The 18,504-nt window shown below is 51.2% G+C and overlaps 1 protein-coding gene across 5 annotated transcripts in view; it reads left to right on the forward strand.

Annotated features, from left to right (window-relative positions):
- VWA2 (von Willebrand factor A domain containing 2) overlaps window positions 1–18,504 on the forward strand; it is a 46,064-nt gene that overhangs the window by 5,497 nt on the left and 22,063 nt on the right. For 4 of the 5 annotated variants that reach the window (XM_045040707.1, XM_045040706.1, XM_045040708.1 and 1 more), the window contains exons 2-5: window positions 2,827–2,888; window positions 6,808–6,882; window positions 8,209–8,342; window positions 13,961–14,070. In XM_045040707.1, coding sequence (XP_044896642.1) covers window positions 2,837–2,888; window positions 6,808–6,882; window positions 8,209–8,342; window positions 13,961–14,070 — 371 coding nt within the window. In that variant the 5' untranslated portion in view covers window positions 2,827–2,836. The remainder of the gene's footprint in view (window positions 1–2,826; window positions 2,889–6,807; window positions 6,883–8,208; window positions 8,343–13,960; window positions 14,071–18,504) is intronic. The other variant, XM_045040709.1, reaches the window with a different exon arrangement.

Raw genomic sequence — 18,504 nt, forward strand, 5'->3', positions numbered from 1 at the left:
GCCGTGACCCCGGAAAATCAGGCTGAGCCTGACTGGTTTGCATCCCAGGGGCAGCTCTGCCCTGGCCCTGGTCCGCGTGGCCCGGCCTGGCTCCCAGGCGGCAGGCGAGAACCTGCCCTTCGTCTGTCGTCGGGAGTGAGAGGAAAGGAAGGCCTGTCTTGTTGGCAGGTGCCAGGCTGGAAGCCAGCGGGGATGGCCCTAACCCTCTCTGTCCGTCTCCCCCTCCCCCGTGTGTCCGGGAAGGTCCTGACCCTCTCGCTCTTGTAAGATTCGCCCTCCGCTGGCCACTTGGATTAGGTGCAGACGTGAGCCTCACGGTCATCTGAGGCACAGAGACTCTCAGCTGGTTGGGATATTTGATCCCCTTTGTTTCAGACGTGTTTGAAATCCGAGGAGCTGAATATTCAGTAGAGTAAGGTCTGACCATCACGGGTCCGTGACAGAGAGATTTAAAACCAAAAGACACCTTAGCAGCATCTGGTCCAGCCTCCTTGTTTTGTAGACGAGGGACCACGGCATCGGATGAGAAGTAGGGCTCCTGGACTCAGGGTGCGGGCTGTGTGCCACCAGGGGGCAGGTGTAGCCCCTACCTGTCCTAGTCACCCGCCTCTATGCCATCTCAGCTTGCGCGGTGGCTCGAGGGCCCTGACTCACCTCCGCTCCAGAAGCAGCCTGGTTAGATGCAAGCGTCTAACTGGATTAGGGGCCAGAGACCTGAACTGTGCGACTGTCTGGGACCTCCCCCCCCCCCCCCCACTTCTGAGCTTCTGTGACCCCTTCCTTCATGTCTCAGGTGTGTCCGGCTCATTCACTGTGAGTTTCCCCTATCACAAGTTGTGTCCCTCTTGTTCCCTGGAGTCTGCTCTCCAAGAGTAGGAACGCAGACCTGAGCCGTAGGTGCTGTCCCCTGAAGCAGTCCCCGCTGTTTGTTCAAATTCCCTACAGTTCCAAGTAAGGTCCGGCAGTAGCACCTATAGGAACATGAGTTGGGTTACATTTAAACTTAAATATGAAAAATTATCTTTCTTGGGGAGCTTCAGTATTCAAGGCAGCCCTTGCTCTCGGCCCGCTCAAACTCCTCTGACAGTCAAGTCAAGTCGTTTTGTTGCCGCAGCTGGGAGATGTGTCTTTTTCTTTTTTTTTTAATGTTTATTTTGGAGAGAGTGTGGGCAGGGGAGGGGCAGAGAGTGAGGGAGACACAGAATCCGAAGCAGGCTCCAGGCCCTGATCTGTCAGCACAGAGCCCAGCGCGGGGCTCGAACTCACGAGCCACGAGATTGTCACCTGAGCCAAAACCAAGAGTCAGATGCTTAACCGACTAAGCGTCCCAAGGGGATGTGTTTGTAATGCCCCAGTAGAGACAGTGGAGTGCCTCTGACAGGAGAACTCATTGTCGCGTGCGTTAAGTTACGGGCGTTTTGGTGAGCAGCTAAACATAACCGGGAAGCTTCCGCCATGCGTTTTGGAGAACTGACATCTGTCAGTGGAGATGTGGATGTCCGAGGACCCAAGATACATACACGAAAACTTGGCGCTCCTGCCTTGTTATCCACGTTCTTAGACGCGGGAGAGCGGTGTTGGCCCAAGAAGTCACAGGGATGTTCTGAGTTGGGTGCACCAGGTGGAAATGAGTTTCTCCACCCTCGGCTGCACCCCTGCGTCCCACACGGTGACCGGCCACCTCTCCCTCTGCTCTCTTCTCTAGAACCCGGGGGGACCCTGCCGTGCTTCCCTTCCTGTATCTCTGCCTGGGATTTTCTCTTTGGAATGGTCTCCTGAGAGTCCAGCATTGTTTGTTTAACAGGAGGAAACTTCGGGAAGGCCTACGTGTGGCCCCACTCTTTCATGTCTTTTTTTCTTAATAGGCAGGTTTGATGCGGAGAAACCGTAGGGTGAGACCTTGGTTGTATTGGATCCCAAAAGGCAAGAAAACAGAATTTCTGGAGCTTATTGTTCACATATTCTTAGATTTTTGCCCGCTAAATTATACTGGGGGTGGAGGGGAGTCTAAATTTCATTCTGTATGATCCCTTTCAGTACAGTGGCTAAAATGTAAGACTGTGTAGATTTTACATCGTATCTTTGTGGTTAAAAAGGATAAGGATCCATTTCTTGGGCCCCACAGCTAAAATCAGAAGTCTGCCTCATGTATGTGCTTTTATAGCAGCAGAGTTATAGTCTATCGTTCTTATTAAAATCTCTCACTTTCCACCCTTTCCTCCCTTAAAGATCGTTGTCAAGCCCCATGGAACCGAATGTTACCTGTACTCTAAGCATTACTAGGCATTTTTTGAAAAACCCTTTTGTGACTTCTTCAACCATGTTACTTTTTATGGAGTAGGAAGTGTAGACGTTGTGATCTTGCTAGAAGGCTTCAGAACATTAGGACGTTGGAAATCCTATCTTGAGTCTCTGAGTCTAACTCGTCATGAGAAATGGGGGCAATGAGATGGAGGGGACTTTACTCAAGGTCACGTGGCGGGACAGGGGCCAGGCCAAGCTGGGACCCGGGACTCTTCTCCGTGGGCAGAGCATGCCTTCCCGGAGTCTGTGAAGGAGCTGGGGGGAGGGGGGGGGCGGTTGGAGGCAGGCGTCTGGAGAAGATGCTAGCCTGTCCTTTGAAAGCAAAGTCATTGGAGTAGTCTCGCGTGACTTTTGAGGGAATTTGGGTCTTTTTTTTGGACGAATACAGTCACCGTGGCGAGGAAGAGCCTCAAGGTCATAGTTGTACCTGGAAAAGACTGAGCAGCTGTCGTCTTGTTTCAGGATGACTTGGGGGGTGCACAGAGCTAATTGCTGATACCTTTTTCTTACCCTGCCCCATAGTTACATCAACATGCCTTCCTTCCCGTTGCTGGCGGCCATCTTCATTTTCCTGCTTTCTGGAGGTAAGCTTTTTGGTCAGGGGTGAGGCGTGGAGGGGTTTGATTTGCCTCCTATCCTGTCAATTTTAACTTCGGGAGGTCTCTCGAAGGCAACTGAGTCTGTCCACTCCACGGCCACCTGCCTAGCATGAGCCCTATCATCTTGTGCTTGGACCACTGTTCCGACCAAAGCAGCCCAGCCTCTGTGCGGTCACCCTGGGTCCACCTGGTTCTGCTCCAGCCGATGCAAATCTGACTGCCTGGACCCCTCTCCACTCCTCCCTGCCTTCTCTCTGCCTAAAATTAAACAAACAAACAACTTTTTAAAAATTTATTTATTTTTGAGTGAGAGAGAGACAGAGCATGAGTGGGGGAGGGGCAGAGAGAGAGAGAGAGAGAGACAGACAGACAGACAGACAGACAGACACAGAATCTGAAGCAGGCTCCAGGCTCTGAGCTGCCAGCACGGAGCCTGACGTGGGGCTTGAACTCATGAACCGCGAGATCAAAGTCGGATGCTCAAGCGACTGAGCCACCCAGGTGCCCCAGTCTGCCTAAAATTTCTCAATGATACCCCATTGCTCTTCAGAGACCCTGCCTGATCTGACCGCATGCCACTTCCAGTCCCCTCTTGTACCCTCTCCCTCCTCGCCACAGCCCTTCCAATCCTGCCCAGCACCCTTGCTCCCTCCCTGCCTACGCGCGCTCAGTGATGGTGGCCCCTCTGGCTAGATCACCCCCTCACCGAGCACTGCCACCCTGGCAAACTCCTACTCGTCTTTCAGCAGCCGGCACAATTCCTCCGGGGCCCCCAGATCCGGTCTGTTCCCCCTGGAAAACCTATAGCCGTGGGTACGTCTGCTCTGTAGCACGGAACACCGAGACGAGTTTACTTCCGGGTGAATTTTTAAAACCTTAGAGCCCACCTTCTGTACCAGAGATCTGCTCCATCAGAGAGAGGTTCTGCGTGTTGTTTATTTACCACTGTGTCATCTGGATGCCCAGCACCGGGCTTGGCACATACAGGTACCCCAGAAGTGGATTCAGGAGTGAATAACGGAGCAAATCAACTTTATTTTTACTGCCCACTTTGTCCCTCCAAGTTCTAGCCTCGTTACTAAGAGATGGTAGAAAGGTGTCAGAACGTCTTACTTGTCCTTCAAGTAAGGACAAATGGGCAGGGTGTCCAGCCATCCGAGTCTAGCTCGGGATCCCCTCGTGGCCTCTGAGATTCTGTCTGGCAGTCCCCCCCATGCCTGTGTTTTGGGGTGTGTGTTGATTGCTGGCACGAGCCACCTGTTGGCCCGGAGTCTGGGGCGGTAAGAGAGGCTGAAGAAGGCGGGTGGTTGCTCGGCTCCCCCAGCCCCCCTTCTCCAAGCCACGTGGGTTTTCGGTGTAACTAGTGGCTTCAAGGTCGAGGGACTGGGCAGCAATGAGATGCGTTTGGGTTCAGGGCGGGAATGGGGTCCGTGGAGGTTCAGGGTCCAGCTTCGGCTCTAGCTCATTGGAGAGCTGCGCTTCCTGTGGCCCTGTCCAGTTGACAGAGAACTCGATCTGACCTTCCCCGGGTTGTACAGACGAGGTGGGGGAGGCCCCATGATCCTCGTGACTTGCCCGGGGTCACACAGCCGTTGCCCAGGGACAAACACCCGTCTCTTGACTCCTGGGCCGGCCACACCGCTCTGGGCTCCTCTGGGGGAGCGGAACGCACAGGAATCATCTCTGTAAGCCTCGGCTGTCTTATCTGAAAGGTGAAGGGGTTTGACGGGACCAGTGATTCTCAATCCTGCCTGCTCCTTGGCTGGAGATTAAAGTTCTGGAGCCCGGGCGGGTGGCCGGCAGAGGCCGGGCCGCTTTTGTCCCAACGGGAAGCCACAGTCACACATTCGTCGGCTCCCTGTTCCAGGGGGAGACTCTGCACAGAGTCCCGAGGTGACTTCCCCGGGGAGCAATGGGGAGGTCACCCGAGGCACGAGGAGGGCTCACTTGATGCCTGGCACCTGCCGGGACAGCTGAGCACACAGTACAGAAAGACACATCGGCTGAGTGACATCTGTAGTGACTAGTCTCTGGTCGCAGGGCTTTTCCTCCTTCCCCTCAGGGGGAGGCTGCTGGCCTGTCTCCAGCTGGAGAATTTGCTGGTGAGACTTTTACAAAGGAACAGTATTTTTCGGTTCTTTGTAGGGCCTTGGAGGTTCCTTGGCTCCCGGGCCCTTGGCAGTAATTCATAGACTTACTCGGGAAACCTTAGTGCGAACCCACCGTGTGCAGAGAGCCGAGCTAGGCTTTGTGGAAGACGGATGGGAATGTTCCCGCCCTTGGGGGTGGGGGGCTTCCAGGGGAGCTGGGCCGGTTGGAACAACACTGTGTTATGGGGAAGGGGGCAGTGAGTTGGCAAGATTTTGGTGAGAGCTCTGTCAACAAGACTGTCTTTGTAGTTTGTCTTGTTTCCGCTCCTGGTGGCAAAACTGTCCTAGACCTCATCAGAGGTACTTGCGTGACGGCTCTTGACTGCGGAGGAACTGCTAGTCCAGCATTCTGGCCCAGAACCAGCCTCCTTGTGAGTAGAGATTGAGGGACGGGCGTGTCAGGTGAGCAGAGACCGTCCGCTGGAAGGTTAGGTGGGGAGAGCTAGGAACTACGTTAGAGAGAAAATCCCAAGCAGGCTCCATGCTGTCAGCGCAGAGCCCAACATGGGGCTCGAACTCCCATACCGTGAGGTCATGACCTGAGCCGAAATCAAGAGTTGGACATTTATTTAACCGACTGAGCCACCCAGCGCCCCAAAGTTTGTTTTAAATCGCTATTGATTGCTTATATACCATCATTCCAATTTTACTAGACATCGTATAAAAGAACGAAAGATGTATTCATGAACTTCCTACCCCAAAACTTCTTGGCTCTTTTTCATGTGAATTGCACTGAACAAATTTATCAGAGTTTACTCCCAGCCCTGTCCCTATGGATATCTGTTCTCTCCAGCCTTCCTCTCCATCACAACCGTGAAAGGACAGCCTTGATGTACCTTTTCCCTTGTCTAAAAGTGGTTTTCCTTTGGATCCCTTCCCAGGTGCGATACCATAGGGGCAAAGGCTGTAAGCAGGTTGACGACTCTTCATTCATTTGGCCAAATTGTTTTCTAAAAGGGTTGGACCAGTTTCCAGGGCCACCCCTGGAAGAGTGTTTCCTGATTGGGTCTTTCCCCAGTTACATTTAAATTTAGAGGCTGATCATTTAAATTGCACCGTTGAACGGGTATCTCATTATTTGGGTTAAAACATTTCGTCACCTGTTTAAACATTTTCCCTTGTGCTTGTCCACGAATCGAATTGTATTTCTTCTGTGAATTGTGTGTTTATATCCAGGGTTAATTTTTTTTTTTTAATTTTTTTTTTCAACGTTTATTTATTTTTGGGACAGAGAGAGACAGAGCATGAACGGGGGAGGGGCAGAGAGAGAGAGGGAGACACAGAATGGGAAACAGGCTCCAGGCTCTGAGCCATCAGCCCAGAGCCCGACGCGGGGCTCGAACTCACGGACCACGAGATCGTGACCTGGCTGAAGTTGGACACTTAACCGACTGCGCCACCCAGGCGCCCCTCCAGGGTTAATTTTTATGGCAAGGCGTTGTGCCCCAGAGGGGCACCCAGTTATTATACCTAACCAAGGGGCAAAACTCATGAGATTCACGGGCTCTCTGTATCCCCCTCTATGTACATTTTTAATTTTTGTCTTCGGGATACCCAAATTTAAATACAAAGTTCCTGATTGGAGTATTTGGAGGGGTTTCTTTATGTTGTCCCTCTGGTAATTTTTTGAGATACAACATCATTGAATTCCTCCACATTCCAGTTTTCTCTCTTATTACCTCTCATTTCTGGTCACGTATGTGGACTCTAAGACTCCTCCCCGTAATGGCTCTTTCTGGTGTCTTCTTTCCTAGTACGCCCATCTCATCCTCTTCAGGAAGTCCACGTAAGCAGGGAGACCATTGGGAAGATTTCAGCCGCCAGCAAAAGTAAGCCTTTGTGTCATTCAACCCTCCAGGCCCCCCATTTCATCCTCTGCGTGATGGACCCAAGGGAAACTAGGTTATTCTAGAACGTTCTTGTCCCATTCCCGTCTTCCTTTCACGCTGTAGCCAGGGCCATTTTCCCCAAACAGGCCTGAGCAGGTCTCCCACGGGGGTGAACACCCTTGGTTAATCCTTGTGGCTGAATTCCTTGGTCTTGCCTGGAAGTCCCGCGTGACCACCATCCCCCCAGCAACCTCACCTCCCGCCATGTTCCTTCCTCTTCCGCCCTTTCCAGCATTCGCTCCACGTGCTCACGCCCCACCAGCCCACTCCCAGAGGCCCCGAATGCCCCTTCCCTCCCTCTCTGGTGAAGTCCCCTGCAGTCGCCGCCTTCTGGGTGGCGCCTTCTCGCCGGTGCCTCTCTGACCGCCACTGTCCTGCATCCTCGAGCTGAGGTGGAGGGATGCGGCCTCTCCAAGCTAGACAGCCTGCGTTTGCTTCCCAGCCCCCTCACTTGCTGGCACTTTGGCCTTCGGGATGTTACCGAATCGTCCTGTGCCTTTCTCTCCTCATCTCTCCACTGGGAGTAAAAACCGCGCATCTGTTTAGGGGTGGGGTGTGGAGCTAGGGAGCTGAGAGCTAGAGGCCACGGGGTTTCTTTTTTGAGGTGATGGAAAAGGTGCTAAATTCGACTGTGGCGACGATGGGACGTATCTGTGAATATACTAAAAGCCACTGGATTATAAACTTTCAGCGGGGGAATTGAATGGTTTGTGAATAGTGCCTCAGTTAAACTGTTAAGTAAACAAAATAGCAATCTATCTCAGGGTGGTTATAAGAATTAAATAAGTTAGCACATGTGAAGCGTTGGAGGCAGTGGATGGGTGGTGTACAGGAAAGACACAGTCAGTGCTGTTCTCACTTGAACTCTGGGGTAATGTGACCTCATGTGCCAGGGTCTGAACTAGGTTGTGGCCCCCGAGGGCCGGGGCCGAGGCTCTTCAGTATCCCTCACTGGCCCGGCGGGCCCTCCCCTCCTATGGCTCAGTTAGTGTTGTTGAATTAGACATTTCCAGTTATTACGAAGACTGTGGGCTTCGTGCTGGTGGGCGAGGCCTGGGCGGGGGAGCAGACTTCCTGCTCCAGAGGAGGGCTGCCTCTGGCCGGGACCTTCTCCTGCGTCGTTTCTGCCCAGGTGCTGAGAGGAGCCGCCCGATCCGCCCCAAGGTTGTTTCCGCCCCTGCTCTGGTTCAGGAGGGAGACCCTCTTGGGACCAGATGGCGGGGAAGCCAGTTGTCACACATCATGTCCTGCTCTCCCCCCCCCCAGTGATACGGTGCTCAGCTGCTGTGGACGTCCTATTTCTGATAGATGGCTCCTACAGTGTCGGGAAGGGGAGCTTTGAAAGGTCCAAACACTTTGCCGTCACGGTCTGCGACGCTCTGGACATCGGTCCCGAGAGGGTGAGTGCAGGTCTCGTCATCTCTGTGTTTCGACATCTTTGGTGGCCAGTGACCGAGATCCAGTTCGAAGCAGAAGGGCACATGTACCCGCTAGTGGAACAGGAAGACCAAGGCGGGGGGGGGGGGGTGGCTCCTCGTTCTAGGCATGGTAGAATTTTGTGTTCCTTGGTTGGCTTCCTTCCCAAGCAGGCTTTCCTTATGTGGTGGACTCGCCCTACCTTGTCCTTCAAGATAGGGAACCCAGTAAAAAGAAGGTGGTTTTCCTTCCCTGGACACCTGGCGGGATGGCTCCCATCGGGCAGGCGTGGATCACGTAACAATCCCTTGACCGATCCCAGTAGTCAGAGGGGAGAGATTCTCTGGCCCCCTGTGAGTCACGTGCCGATTCGCCTTGTTGGCTTCCCACTCGCGAGAGAGGTGTCTGTAGAACAGCGGGAAAGGGACAGCGTGCTGGCAGACAAAAGCTGTGCCTCAGAAGACGAGCGTCTCAATAGGAAGTGCAGTACCCTCTCTGTTCGCTTGCGAGGAACTCCTCCTGCCTGAGTGAATCCAGCCAGTTTCTTCATTCCTGGTCCTCCCTGGCTCCGGAGAGCAGCTCTGAAATAGCAGCAGGGTGCACTGGCCACGGCTCTTGCTGCTAAAAGGGGCATCTTGGGACAACCCGACGGAGAAATGGGCAACGAACACAGACAGCCCTTAGGCATAGGAAAAGGCGCCCCACCTCACTCACGGTAACAGCAAATGTCCCGCTGAAATACCATTTTCACTTACTGGCTTAGCAAAAATGCGGTTCGGTGACATGCCCCATTGGCAGATCCGTAGGAACGGGTGCGCGCACTGATGGTGGGAGCGTAACCCGGCGCAGCCTCTCGGAAGGGCATCTGACAGCATCTGTCGGAATGACACCGGCCTGGACCCTTTGACCCAGGAATTCTACTCCATGAGATTTAGTCCACAGATACTCCCACAAATGCAAAGTAATGCGCACACACACAGTGATTCCCTGCAGTGTTGTTTACGTTCGTGAAAGATTTCAGGTAATCCACATACCCATTCACAGGGGACGGGTAAATCCAATATGGCCCATTCCTAAAGGACACGCTGGGCAGCTGCAGAAAGTGAATGGGGAAGGTCTCAGACGGAAGGGCACCAAAACAGACGCGAGTAAAAAGTAAGGTGCGAATGGTATGTGTAGCGTGTTACTTTTTATGAAAAATAAAGGGAGGTAAATAGAGTAGGTTTGTACTTGGAGAGATTTGTAAAGAGGCTGAGGGCGGTGGTGTGCCGTTGAGGGGGAGGGTGGGAACTGAACCGATGGGGTGCCTCCACGGGGAGACTCATCGATACAGATTTTTTTTTTAATGCATGATAGATTTTGAACCATGGGAACCTACTCAAAAATCAAAATTTAACAAGGGCATTTTGGTCTGAAAAGCGATACTTAACTTGAACTAGAGACTACTTACAAACAGGTTACAGAAGGAAGTGGTTTTCCAAGATGACATTCCTGGGTTAATCCTAGAAAAACCTCTGGGATTTAAGAGCAAAAGTGGCTTTTAATGAAAGCTAGATTTTCTCCAGAATGGCAGGTACTTTTGAGAGGGGGAGCACATTGTCCTGGACCACAGGCAGCCTTGCAGGGCCGTCTGGAGACACCGTGACAGACACCATTCCATCCGGGCACGAGCAGTCCAGAAGTTGCAACCACCGGGTCAACCCATCGCGGGTCCTCCGAGGGCCAGGACCACGGGCTGCTGAGTCTCCGCTCTCCTCCACACAGGACCCTGCTTTTCAAAGGAAGGGATTCCCCATGAAGTTTCATTAGTTATTCGTGGAGAGAGAACCGTAAACATCGAGCCCTTGTTGACGTTGGCACTGATGTAGAGTGTCCAAACTTTCTCATAGCAAGACTCGCTGAGCTAAGGGGTTGGGGGGCGGGGGGCGGTCTGTTTCAGCGAGCAAGGGGGCATCAGGACCTCAAGCCGCTCAGACTTGTTGGAATGGTGCCACCGGGGATTGGCATGAAGGGCCATTTCAGGTGGCTCCGTCTCCGTCTGGTTTGTGCTTCAGGTTTTGTGCTTTGGCTGCTGCGTTTCTGTGACTCCTTGTATCTCCGCGCTCGGGGGATTTGATTTGCACCTTATTCTCCTTTTCTGCAACTTAAGTTTTCTTTCTTTCTTTTTTTTTTTTTAATGTTTGTTTATTTTTGAGACAGAGACAGAGCATGAGCAGGGGAGGGTCAGAGAGAGAGGGAGACACAGAGTCTGAAACAGGCCCCAGGCTCTGAGCTGTCAGCACAGAGCCCGAAGCGGGGCTCGAACTCACGGACCGTGAGATCGTGACCTGAGCCGAAGCCGGACGCTTAACCGACTGAGCCACCCAGGCGCCCCTGCAACTTAAGTTTTCAAGTTGCTATAAATTAAGTTGCTTTCTGTGCGCGCTCTGTGGGGTGAGGTGGATTGAAAGTGTCTGAAGTCTTTCTCCCGACAATTAGAAGCTGAGAAGTTCACTTCCTGGCTCTGATACAATGATTGCAGCAGGGTGATTACGGTGCGGTGAGAAATGTGGGCAGGCTCGCTTCGGAGCACACAGTAAACCGAAGATAAAAGGCAACTCCTTTGCTCCCAAACCGCCAATTAAATTAAATGCCTTAACCACTGACTCAAGCTGTTTCCATCCTGTTTTGTTTTGAAGTTATGGCCTTCCTGTTTAATTCAAGCAAATACGCTCAGCTGTTGGTCTCAAGGGAATTGTTGTTTTTTAAGTAACCCTTTCGCAGCGTTCAAGGAGAACACATTCAATGCCTAGTGTCCCTCCTGCTCACATGTTTTCCATCTGCCCGGTTTCCCTACCTGTTTTCCCAAGCATCCTTCCAGAATCCCCTCACGCAAACACAAGCGGTATGAAGCCTACCATGCGTGTGGTATACGCTGTTCTATCCCTTGCCTTTTTTCTTCATATTGTCTTGGAAGTCTTTTTGTATCTAGGTAGATAGGTAACAAAGGCGTTAATACAGGTATATATTATATTTTATGGCTTATTAATGTTCCATTGTGAGGATATACTGAGGTTTAATTAACCAATCCCCTATTGATGGACATTTGATATTACAAACATACCGGGCCACCTGGGTGGCTCAGTCGGTGGAGCGTCCGACTTCAGCTCGGGTCGTGATTTATTTCATGGTTCGTGGGTTCGAGCCCCGCATCTGTGCTGACACCTCAGAGCCTGGAGCCTGCTGTGGATTCTGTGTCTCCCTCTCTCTCTGCTCCTCCCCTGCTCGTGCTGTCTTTCAAAAATAAATGTTAAAAAAAATACGTATATATATATATACACACACACATATATATACATATATATGTATACTGTTATATATATGTATACTGTTATATACATATATGTATACTGTGAGCTTGTAAATACATCATTTCACACATATGGAAGTATGTCTGTAGGATATATTCCCAGGAGCCCTGTGCAACTGTATTTTCACTAAATATTGAGAAATTGGTCTCCATAGGTGCTGTAGCATCTATATTCTTACCAGCGGTGTTTGAGAACTTGGTAGTTTCCCTTGCAAACATTGTATTTAGATTTCTGCTACATTTCAGTGTGGTACAGTGAAGCATCTTTTCTCAAAGAGCCCTTTGTGTTTCCTGTGTGATATCTGTTCATACCCTTTGCCAGTTTTTCTACTGTATTGTTGGTCTTTTATGCATCAGTTCCTAGATCAGTTCCCTACATATTGGGAAAACTGACCTCGTGCCTCTGACTTGAGTTGCAAACAACTTTTCCGTTTGTCTGCATTTTTTTATTGCGTTGTGGTATGTTTTGCCCTGTAGAAGTTTTCTTTATGTGGCCAGATTTATCACCCTTTCCCTTTATGGCTCTGGGTTTCAAGGCAAAGTAAGGTCGTTTTCCACTTGGAAGTTATGAAGAAATTCTTTCCAGGTTTCTTCTAGAACTTCCACGGTTACATTTTTTCACGTGGAAATCTTGAATCCATTTGTGATCGATCCTTTTCTCATTTGTAGGTGGCTGTTCAGTGGTCTCAATGTCACTTACTAGACCAGCTTTTCCCCACTAGCTGGAGGTGCCACCTTGATCACACGCTGACCTCAAGGGAGATTGCGAAAGGGTTGTTCCTCAGAATCTCAAGCTTCTCTTCTGCCCCATTTTCCAGGGTCCCTCTCCCACACATGCTCACCCAAGACCTAAATCTCTTCCTACTGAAGATGCTCATCCTCAGAACCTCCTGTTGAAGGAAAGTCCATTGGGCTCTGGTCATCGGGAGCAGGTGCCACTGGGCTGGTGGGGCCGAGCCCTTCGATGGTCTCCAAAGCACTAAGCCTGTTAAGGGATCAGCGGTGCAGGAATTCAAATAGTGGGTAAAAGAGCGGTCTCATCGCTTCAATATGAATCACATGGCCTATTTGCAATCTTGGCCGGAATTGGGGTTGGTTGATAGTGACTGGGAATGCAGGTTTGGAGAGCCAGTGATTATGTACAGGGCTCGGGCTTTCAAGAGGAAACCCAAATGTTTATAGCCTTTTCTGCTCAAGACAAGCTAGGGTCCAAAGGGCCCGGAAAGTGACTTGATTCAGTTTCCCTTCTCCAGTTTTGCAAGGCGTTGGGTCTTCTCATGTGGCCTCTGAATTCGGATGATGCAGCGTCTGTTTGGAATCACCCGCGGCCCCGACCCCTTCCGCCGTGGGGGAACGTCATCTCAGGTTAAGATGCTGATTGTCCCCCCGGCGTGACCCTGGTGTGGAGAGCCGGCCTTCCCCACGCTTGGCAAGAGCAGGCCCGGAAGGACTGACCCGCGCCAACCAAGGATGCGCGGGTGGTGGCTGTGGTTGGGGGTGAGCCGCCCGTGCAGGCGGCCGTGCTTGCCTTCCGCGGCTCCCCTGCTCTCGCCGGCAGCATTCTGCTCAAGGTCCGTGCCGGCTGCTGAGGAGGCCGGCAGTGCCGCTGAGGCTTAGTGAGGGTCGTGGGCACGAAGTGCAGTGGCCCCGCTCTCTTTTTCACTAGCCCCAGGCCGGATCTGTGTGTCTCTACGTTTTAAACGGTACCTGGGATCGTCCGACTTCAGCTCAGGTCACGATCTCACGGTCCGTGAGTTCGAGCCCCGCGTTGGGCTCTGGGCTGATGGCTCAGAGCCTGGAGCCTGCTTCCGATTCTGTGTCTCCCTCTCTCTCTGCCCCTCCCCCGTTCATGCTCTGTCTCTCTCTGTCTCAAAAATAAAATAAACGTTAAAAAAAAAATTAAAAAAAAAAAATAAATAAACGGTACCTGCGAGGCCGTTGGAAGTGTGACCAGAGACCCTACCCTCAAGGTGCTCGCAGCCCAGCCGGGAGGGCTGGCCAGAATGTGGGGCGAGAAGGTGCCGTCGGTGGTTGTCAGTGCCGCACATAGGCACTTGGTTTTCTCCAGGCCCTCCTCCTGGTCTTTGGGCCTTTCTCTGAGGGACACTGGAGGGAGCCCCGGCTCTGGTATTTGTTGCGTGGGCAGGAGGCAGGGTCATTAACCTTTCTCATCCCTTCGTTTCCCTTAGGAATGTTTGTGACTTGACCTCGCTCTCAGCACCCTCCCCCCGGGCCCTCTGTCTCCTACTGCAGGTCAGAGTGGGAGCACTGCAGTTCGGTTCCGTCCCTCATCTGGAATTCCCCTTGGATTCGTTTTCGTCCCCACGGGAAGTGAAGGCAAACATGAAGAGCATGGTTTTCAAGTACGTATGATCCGATTACCGCCGTGCTTCGGATGGAGCCAGCTGCTCTCAAGATCGCTCCCTTGAAGAGCGTGACTGGCCCCAGAGAGGGCTGCGGTCCGGCTTCCGGAACCCCAGCTGCGTCCGGTGGGTAGTGAGAATTCCCTTCTCGAGACCGCTCCTCTTATTACGTAACCGCGTCTCCAGTGGGAGCTCACGCCGACTTACGGTATCTTTGCCGCCGTAGCGTGGAGTTGTCCGTTACCTGGGACAGAGAGGGCTAGTGACGGTTGAGGTGGGTCAGGAGCGTGGGGGGTGGGGGTGGGGGTGGGGGAAGAACACTGGGTCTTTCTCCCAGTTCTGTCCCTGCAGCCGGGATGGCTCCCCACACGTCTTGGAGCCTCGTTTGTGTCTTCTAGAAAGAGTAAGTGTCCCCCTGTTACTAAGAATGCTTTAGAAAGGATGAATAGCTGTTTGTGTGCTCATATACACCCTATAAATGTGTGTGGTAGGGTCACAGCTTTACTCACATTACGAGTCAGCTGACGTGTGTGTATACGCATATAGGTACATGTGAATACACACGTATACTGTGTATCAGTATTTTAAACGTCCGTGTATTGTATACACAGGTGCATCTGTATACGTGTGTTATATACACGTGCAAGTGCACGCACCCACACGTGTACAAACACTCACAGCACCTTTACTTGCCGCTTGCCACTCTGCTCTCTGTTGTCTGCCGCCCCTTGAGCGGGCGTCCACTGAAGTCCTGCCGGGGTCCTTGGTCCCAGCCGCTGACAGCCACCAACTCCGGTTGCCAGGGAGGGCCCCGGACTCTGCAGTCTTTCCCAGTCACAGGCCTCCGTGCCTCCAGTGCCCTCCAGAAGCCCGTGCCCCGCGCACTGGGCACAGCAGGACCTCTGGGGGCCCTACGGCCCCCAAGCACCCCCAGTGACTTCTTCTCAGGCTGTTGTTTGTCCCGGTCCAGGGATACCCCGACCAGAGTGAGAGGCAAGTCAGATACAAGAAGGCACAGAGGGAAGCCGAGCACCTTGAAGTGTTTGTTAAACACGACAGTAGTGTGCGCTGGCCTTGCCTCGTTCCCTCGGACCGTCCACCCTTGAGGCCTCCGAGAATGGTTTCCTAGAGAGGACAGTCGCAGCCTCTCACTCCCGTGTCTGCGGCCCAGACGCCCAGAGCAGCACTTGTCAAAGTGAGCTCTTTGGTCAGAAGGCCTGGGTCGGAGTTGCCTGTAAGGAGTGTGTCGTCAATGCTGGTGCCTCAGTTCCCTCCCAGACCTGCTGAATCCCTCTGTGGGCTTAGGGCACGTAGATACTAGATACTAAGGATTTGTGCTTTTGAAAGGTCTCTCCCACTGCCCTGGGATGATGATGATGATTTGCTTTTTTTATTTCATATTTTTAAAATTTATTTTGAGAGAGAGTGAGCATGAGCAGGGGAGGAATATATATATACGTGTTATATATATATGTGTATATATATACACACGTGTTATATATATGTGTGTGTTATATATATGTATATACATACATATACATACACATATATATATACACATCTATATATGTATACGTGTGTATGTATATATATGGGTGTGTGTGTATATATATATATATATATATATAGAGAGAGAGAGAGAGAGAGAGAGAGAATATTCTAAGCAGACTCCACACTGTCAGCACAGAGCCCAGTGAGGGGTTTGAACTCACAAACTGTGAGATCATGATCGGATCTGAAATCAAGAGTCTGACGCCTAACTGACAGCCACTCAGGTGCCCCCCCCTCTCTTTTTGAGAGAACAAGTGTGCAAGCAGGGGAGGGGCAGAGAGAGAGGGAGAGAAAGCTTAAGCAGGCTCCATGCCCAGCTGGGAGACTGATGCAGGGCTCTGTCATATGACTGTGAGATCATGACCTGAGCTGAAATCAAGAGTCAGATGCTTAACCGACTGAGCCACTCAGACACCCCCTGCCATGTGCTTATTCTACACACTAAGTTTAAAAAAAAAAAAAACAAAAAACGCCTTTATTGACATGTAATTTAAATGCCATGAAGTTCACACATTCAGCGTGTACAATTCAGTGACTTCGAGTGTATTTTCCAGAGTTAGGCCACTATTACTATAATTTTAGAACGTTTTCGTCACCCCAGCAAGAAACCTTGTAAATAGACATCTCTCCAGAAAAGAGGTATAAATGGCCCTCAAACACTTGGAAAGATGCTTAGTGTCATTAGTCACTAAGGAAATGCAAATCAGAACCGTAATGAGCTGCCACTTTACATTCACCAGGAAGGCTAAAATAGACGACACCCAGTAGCAAGTGTCGGCAGGGGCACGAAGAAATTGGACCCCTCGTGCGCTGCTGGTGGGATTGTGAAATGGTGCAGCGCCTTTGGGAATAATCTGGCAGCTAAACACGGGTTTACCACGTGACCCAGTGACTCGAACAGAATGGAAAATGTATGCCTCCAGAAACACGTGGCCACTGATGCTCATAGCGGCATTATTTGTAGCAGCCCCGAAATGGAAACAACACAAAAGCCCAGTGAATGAATAGCTGAACCAAAGGCGGTATATCCGAACCGTGGAAGGTTATTCCTTTTCAGTCAGGAAAAGGAAGGATGATGTGATTCATGCCACAACATGGATGAACCTTGAAAACGTGATAAGCCAGACACAGAAGGCCACATGTTGTAGGATTCCTCCATTTATGTGAACTGTCTGGAATAGGCAAATCTGTGGAGACAAAAAGCAGATCAGTCCCCGCCGGGGGCTGTGGGCAGAGGGAATAGGGAGGGACTCCTAATGGGTGTAGGGCTTCTTTTGGGGACGATGAAATGTTTTGAGCTTAGTGGGGATGGTTGCACAATTCTGTGAATATCCTGAACACCAGGGTGATTTTACTTTAAGAGGGTGATTTTGGGGGCGCCTTGTTGGCTCGGTTAAGCATCCGACTTCAGCTCGGGTCATGATCTCGTGGTCCGTGAGTTCAAGCCCCGCGTGGGGCTCTGGGCTGATGGCTCAGAGCCTGGAGCCTGCTTCGGATTCTACGTTTCCCTTTCTTTCTGCCCTTCCCTCACTCATGCTCTGTTTGTGTCTCTCTCTCTCTCTCTCTCTCTCTCTCTCTCTCTCTCTCTCTCTCTCAAAAATAAACGTTAAACACTTTTTTCTTAAGTTAAAAAAAATAAATAAAAGGGTGATTTTGGGGGAGCCTGGGTGAGTGGCTCAGTTGACTGACTCTTATGCATCTGACCCTCGATTTCAGCTCAGGACATGATCTTGCAGTTTAGTGAGTTTGAGCCCTACATTGGGCTCCACACTGACAGTACAGAACCTGCTTGGGATTCTCTCTCCCTCCCTCCCTCTCTGCGCCAACCCCTCACCAACTCACCCCTGCTCTTTCTCTCTCAAATAGATAAACTTAAAAAATATTTAAAATTTTTTTTTCAACGTTTTTTTATTTATTTTTGGGACAGAGAGAGACAGAGCATGAACGGGGGAGGGGCAGAGAGAGGGAGACACAGAATCGGAAACAGGCTCCAAGCTCCGAGCCGTCAGCCCAGAGCCCGACGCGGGGCTCGAACTCACGGACCGCGAGATCGTGACCTGGCTGAAGTCGGACGCTTAACCGACTGCGCCACCCAGGCGCCCCTAAAAAATATTTTAAAAGGGAGAATTATATGGTATAAGAATTCATATACCATAAAATTACCATATCATTATTGATAAAACATTTTATTCCCAAAACATCTTTGTACCCATTAGATGCATGCTAACGTTTGCAGAAGAAAAACTGGCCTCTTGGTTTCAGTTCAGGACTGAATGTCAGCAATTGTTTGGGTAACTCTGCCTGGACGATTTGGTCCCACTCTGTTCTGAAAACACTGAGCAAATTGCAGCAAACTGGTTCAAAAAGGCACTCTGGGGATCATCTAGTATCTATTTCAACCCCTCATTTTACGGAGGAGACCACTGAGGCTGAGAAGGAGCAGGGGACTTGGCCAGGACCTCAGAGTCCTGCTACTTGTCCAGTAGGCAACCGCCGCCACCGCCCAGCTGTCCTTCTCCACCTCTTTCCACCCTCCCCTCCCCACCCCCCAAAGTGTTTGCTGAGCCTCTCCTCAGCTGTGTTGGAAGTCATAACTAAGGGCTTGGGAGTATTAGTCACAACGTAGGAAGTCCAGAGACTCCGTAAGGATATGCCAGATGAGGACACTGCGGGTGGAGAAAGAAGCCTCTTTATGTGTCTGATCTTCTTAGCCGTGTATGGTTAGCATCGTGTGTCCTAGGATGACTACAAGAGGCGGCAAACAAGGCAAGGAGGCACTAAGTAATTTTTTGGCCACAGTTGCAGGGTCACTGAGGACGCTAAACATTAAGACGTTATTATTAATCAGTACAGAGGAATGTTGGCCCGAGTGGGAGTGATAAC

Source organism: Felis catus, chromosome D2, assembly GCF_018350175.1.
Source record: "Felis catus isolate Fca126 chromosome D2, F.catus_Fca126_mat1.0, whole genome shotgun sequence".
Taxonomy (NCBI): domain Eukaryota; kingdom Metazoa; phylum Chordata; class Mammalia; order Carnivora; family Felidae; genus Felis; species Felis catus.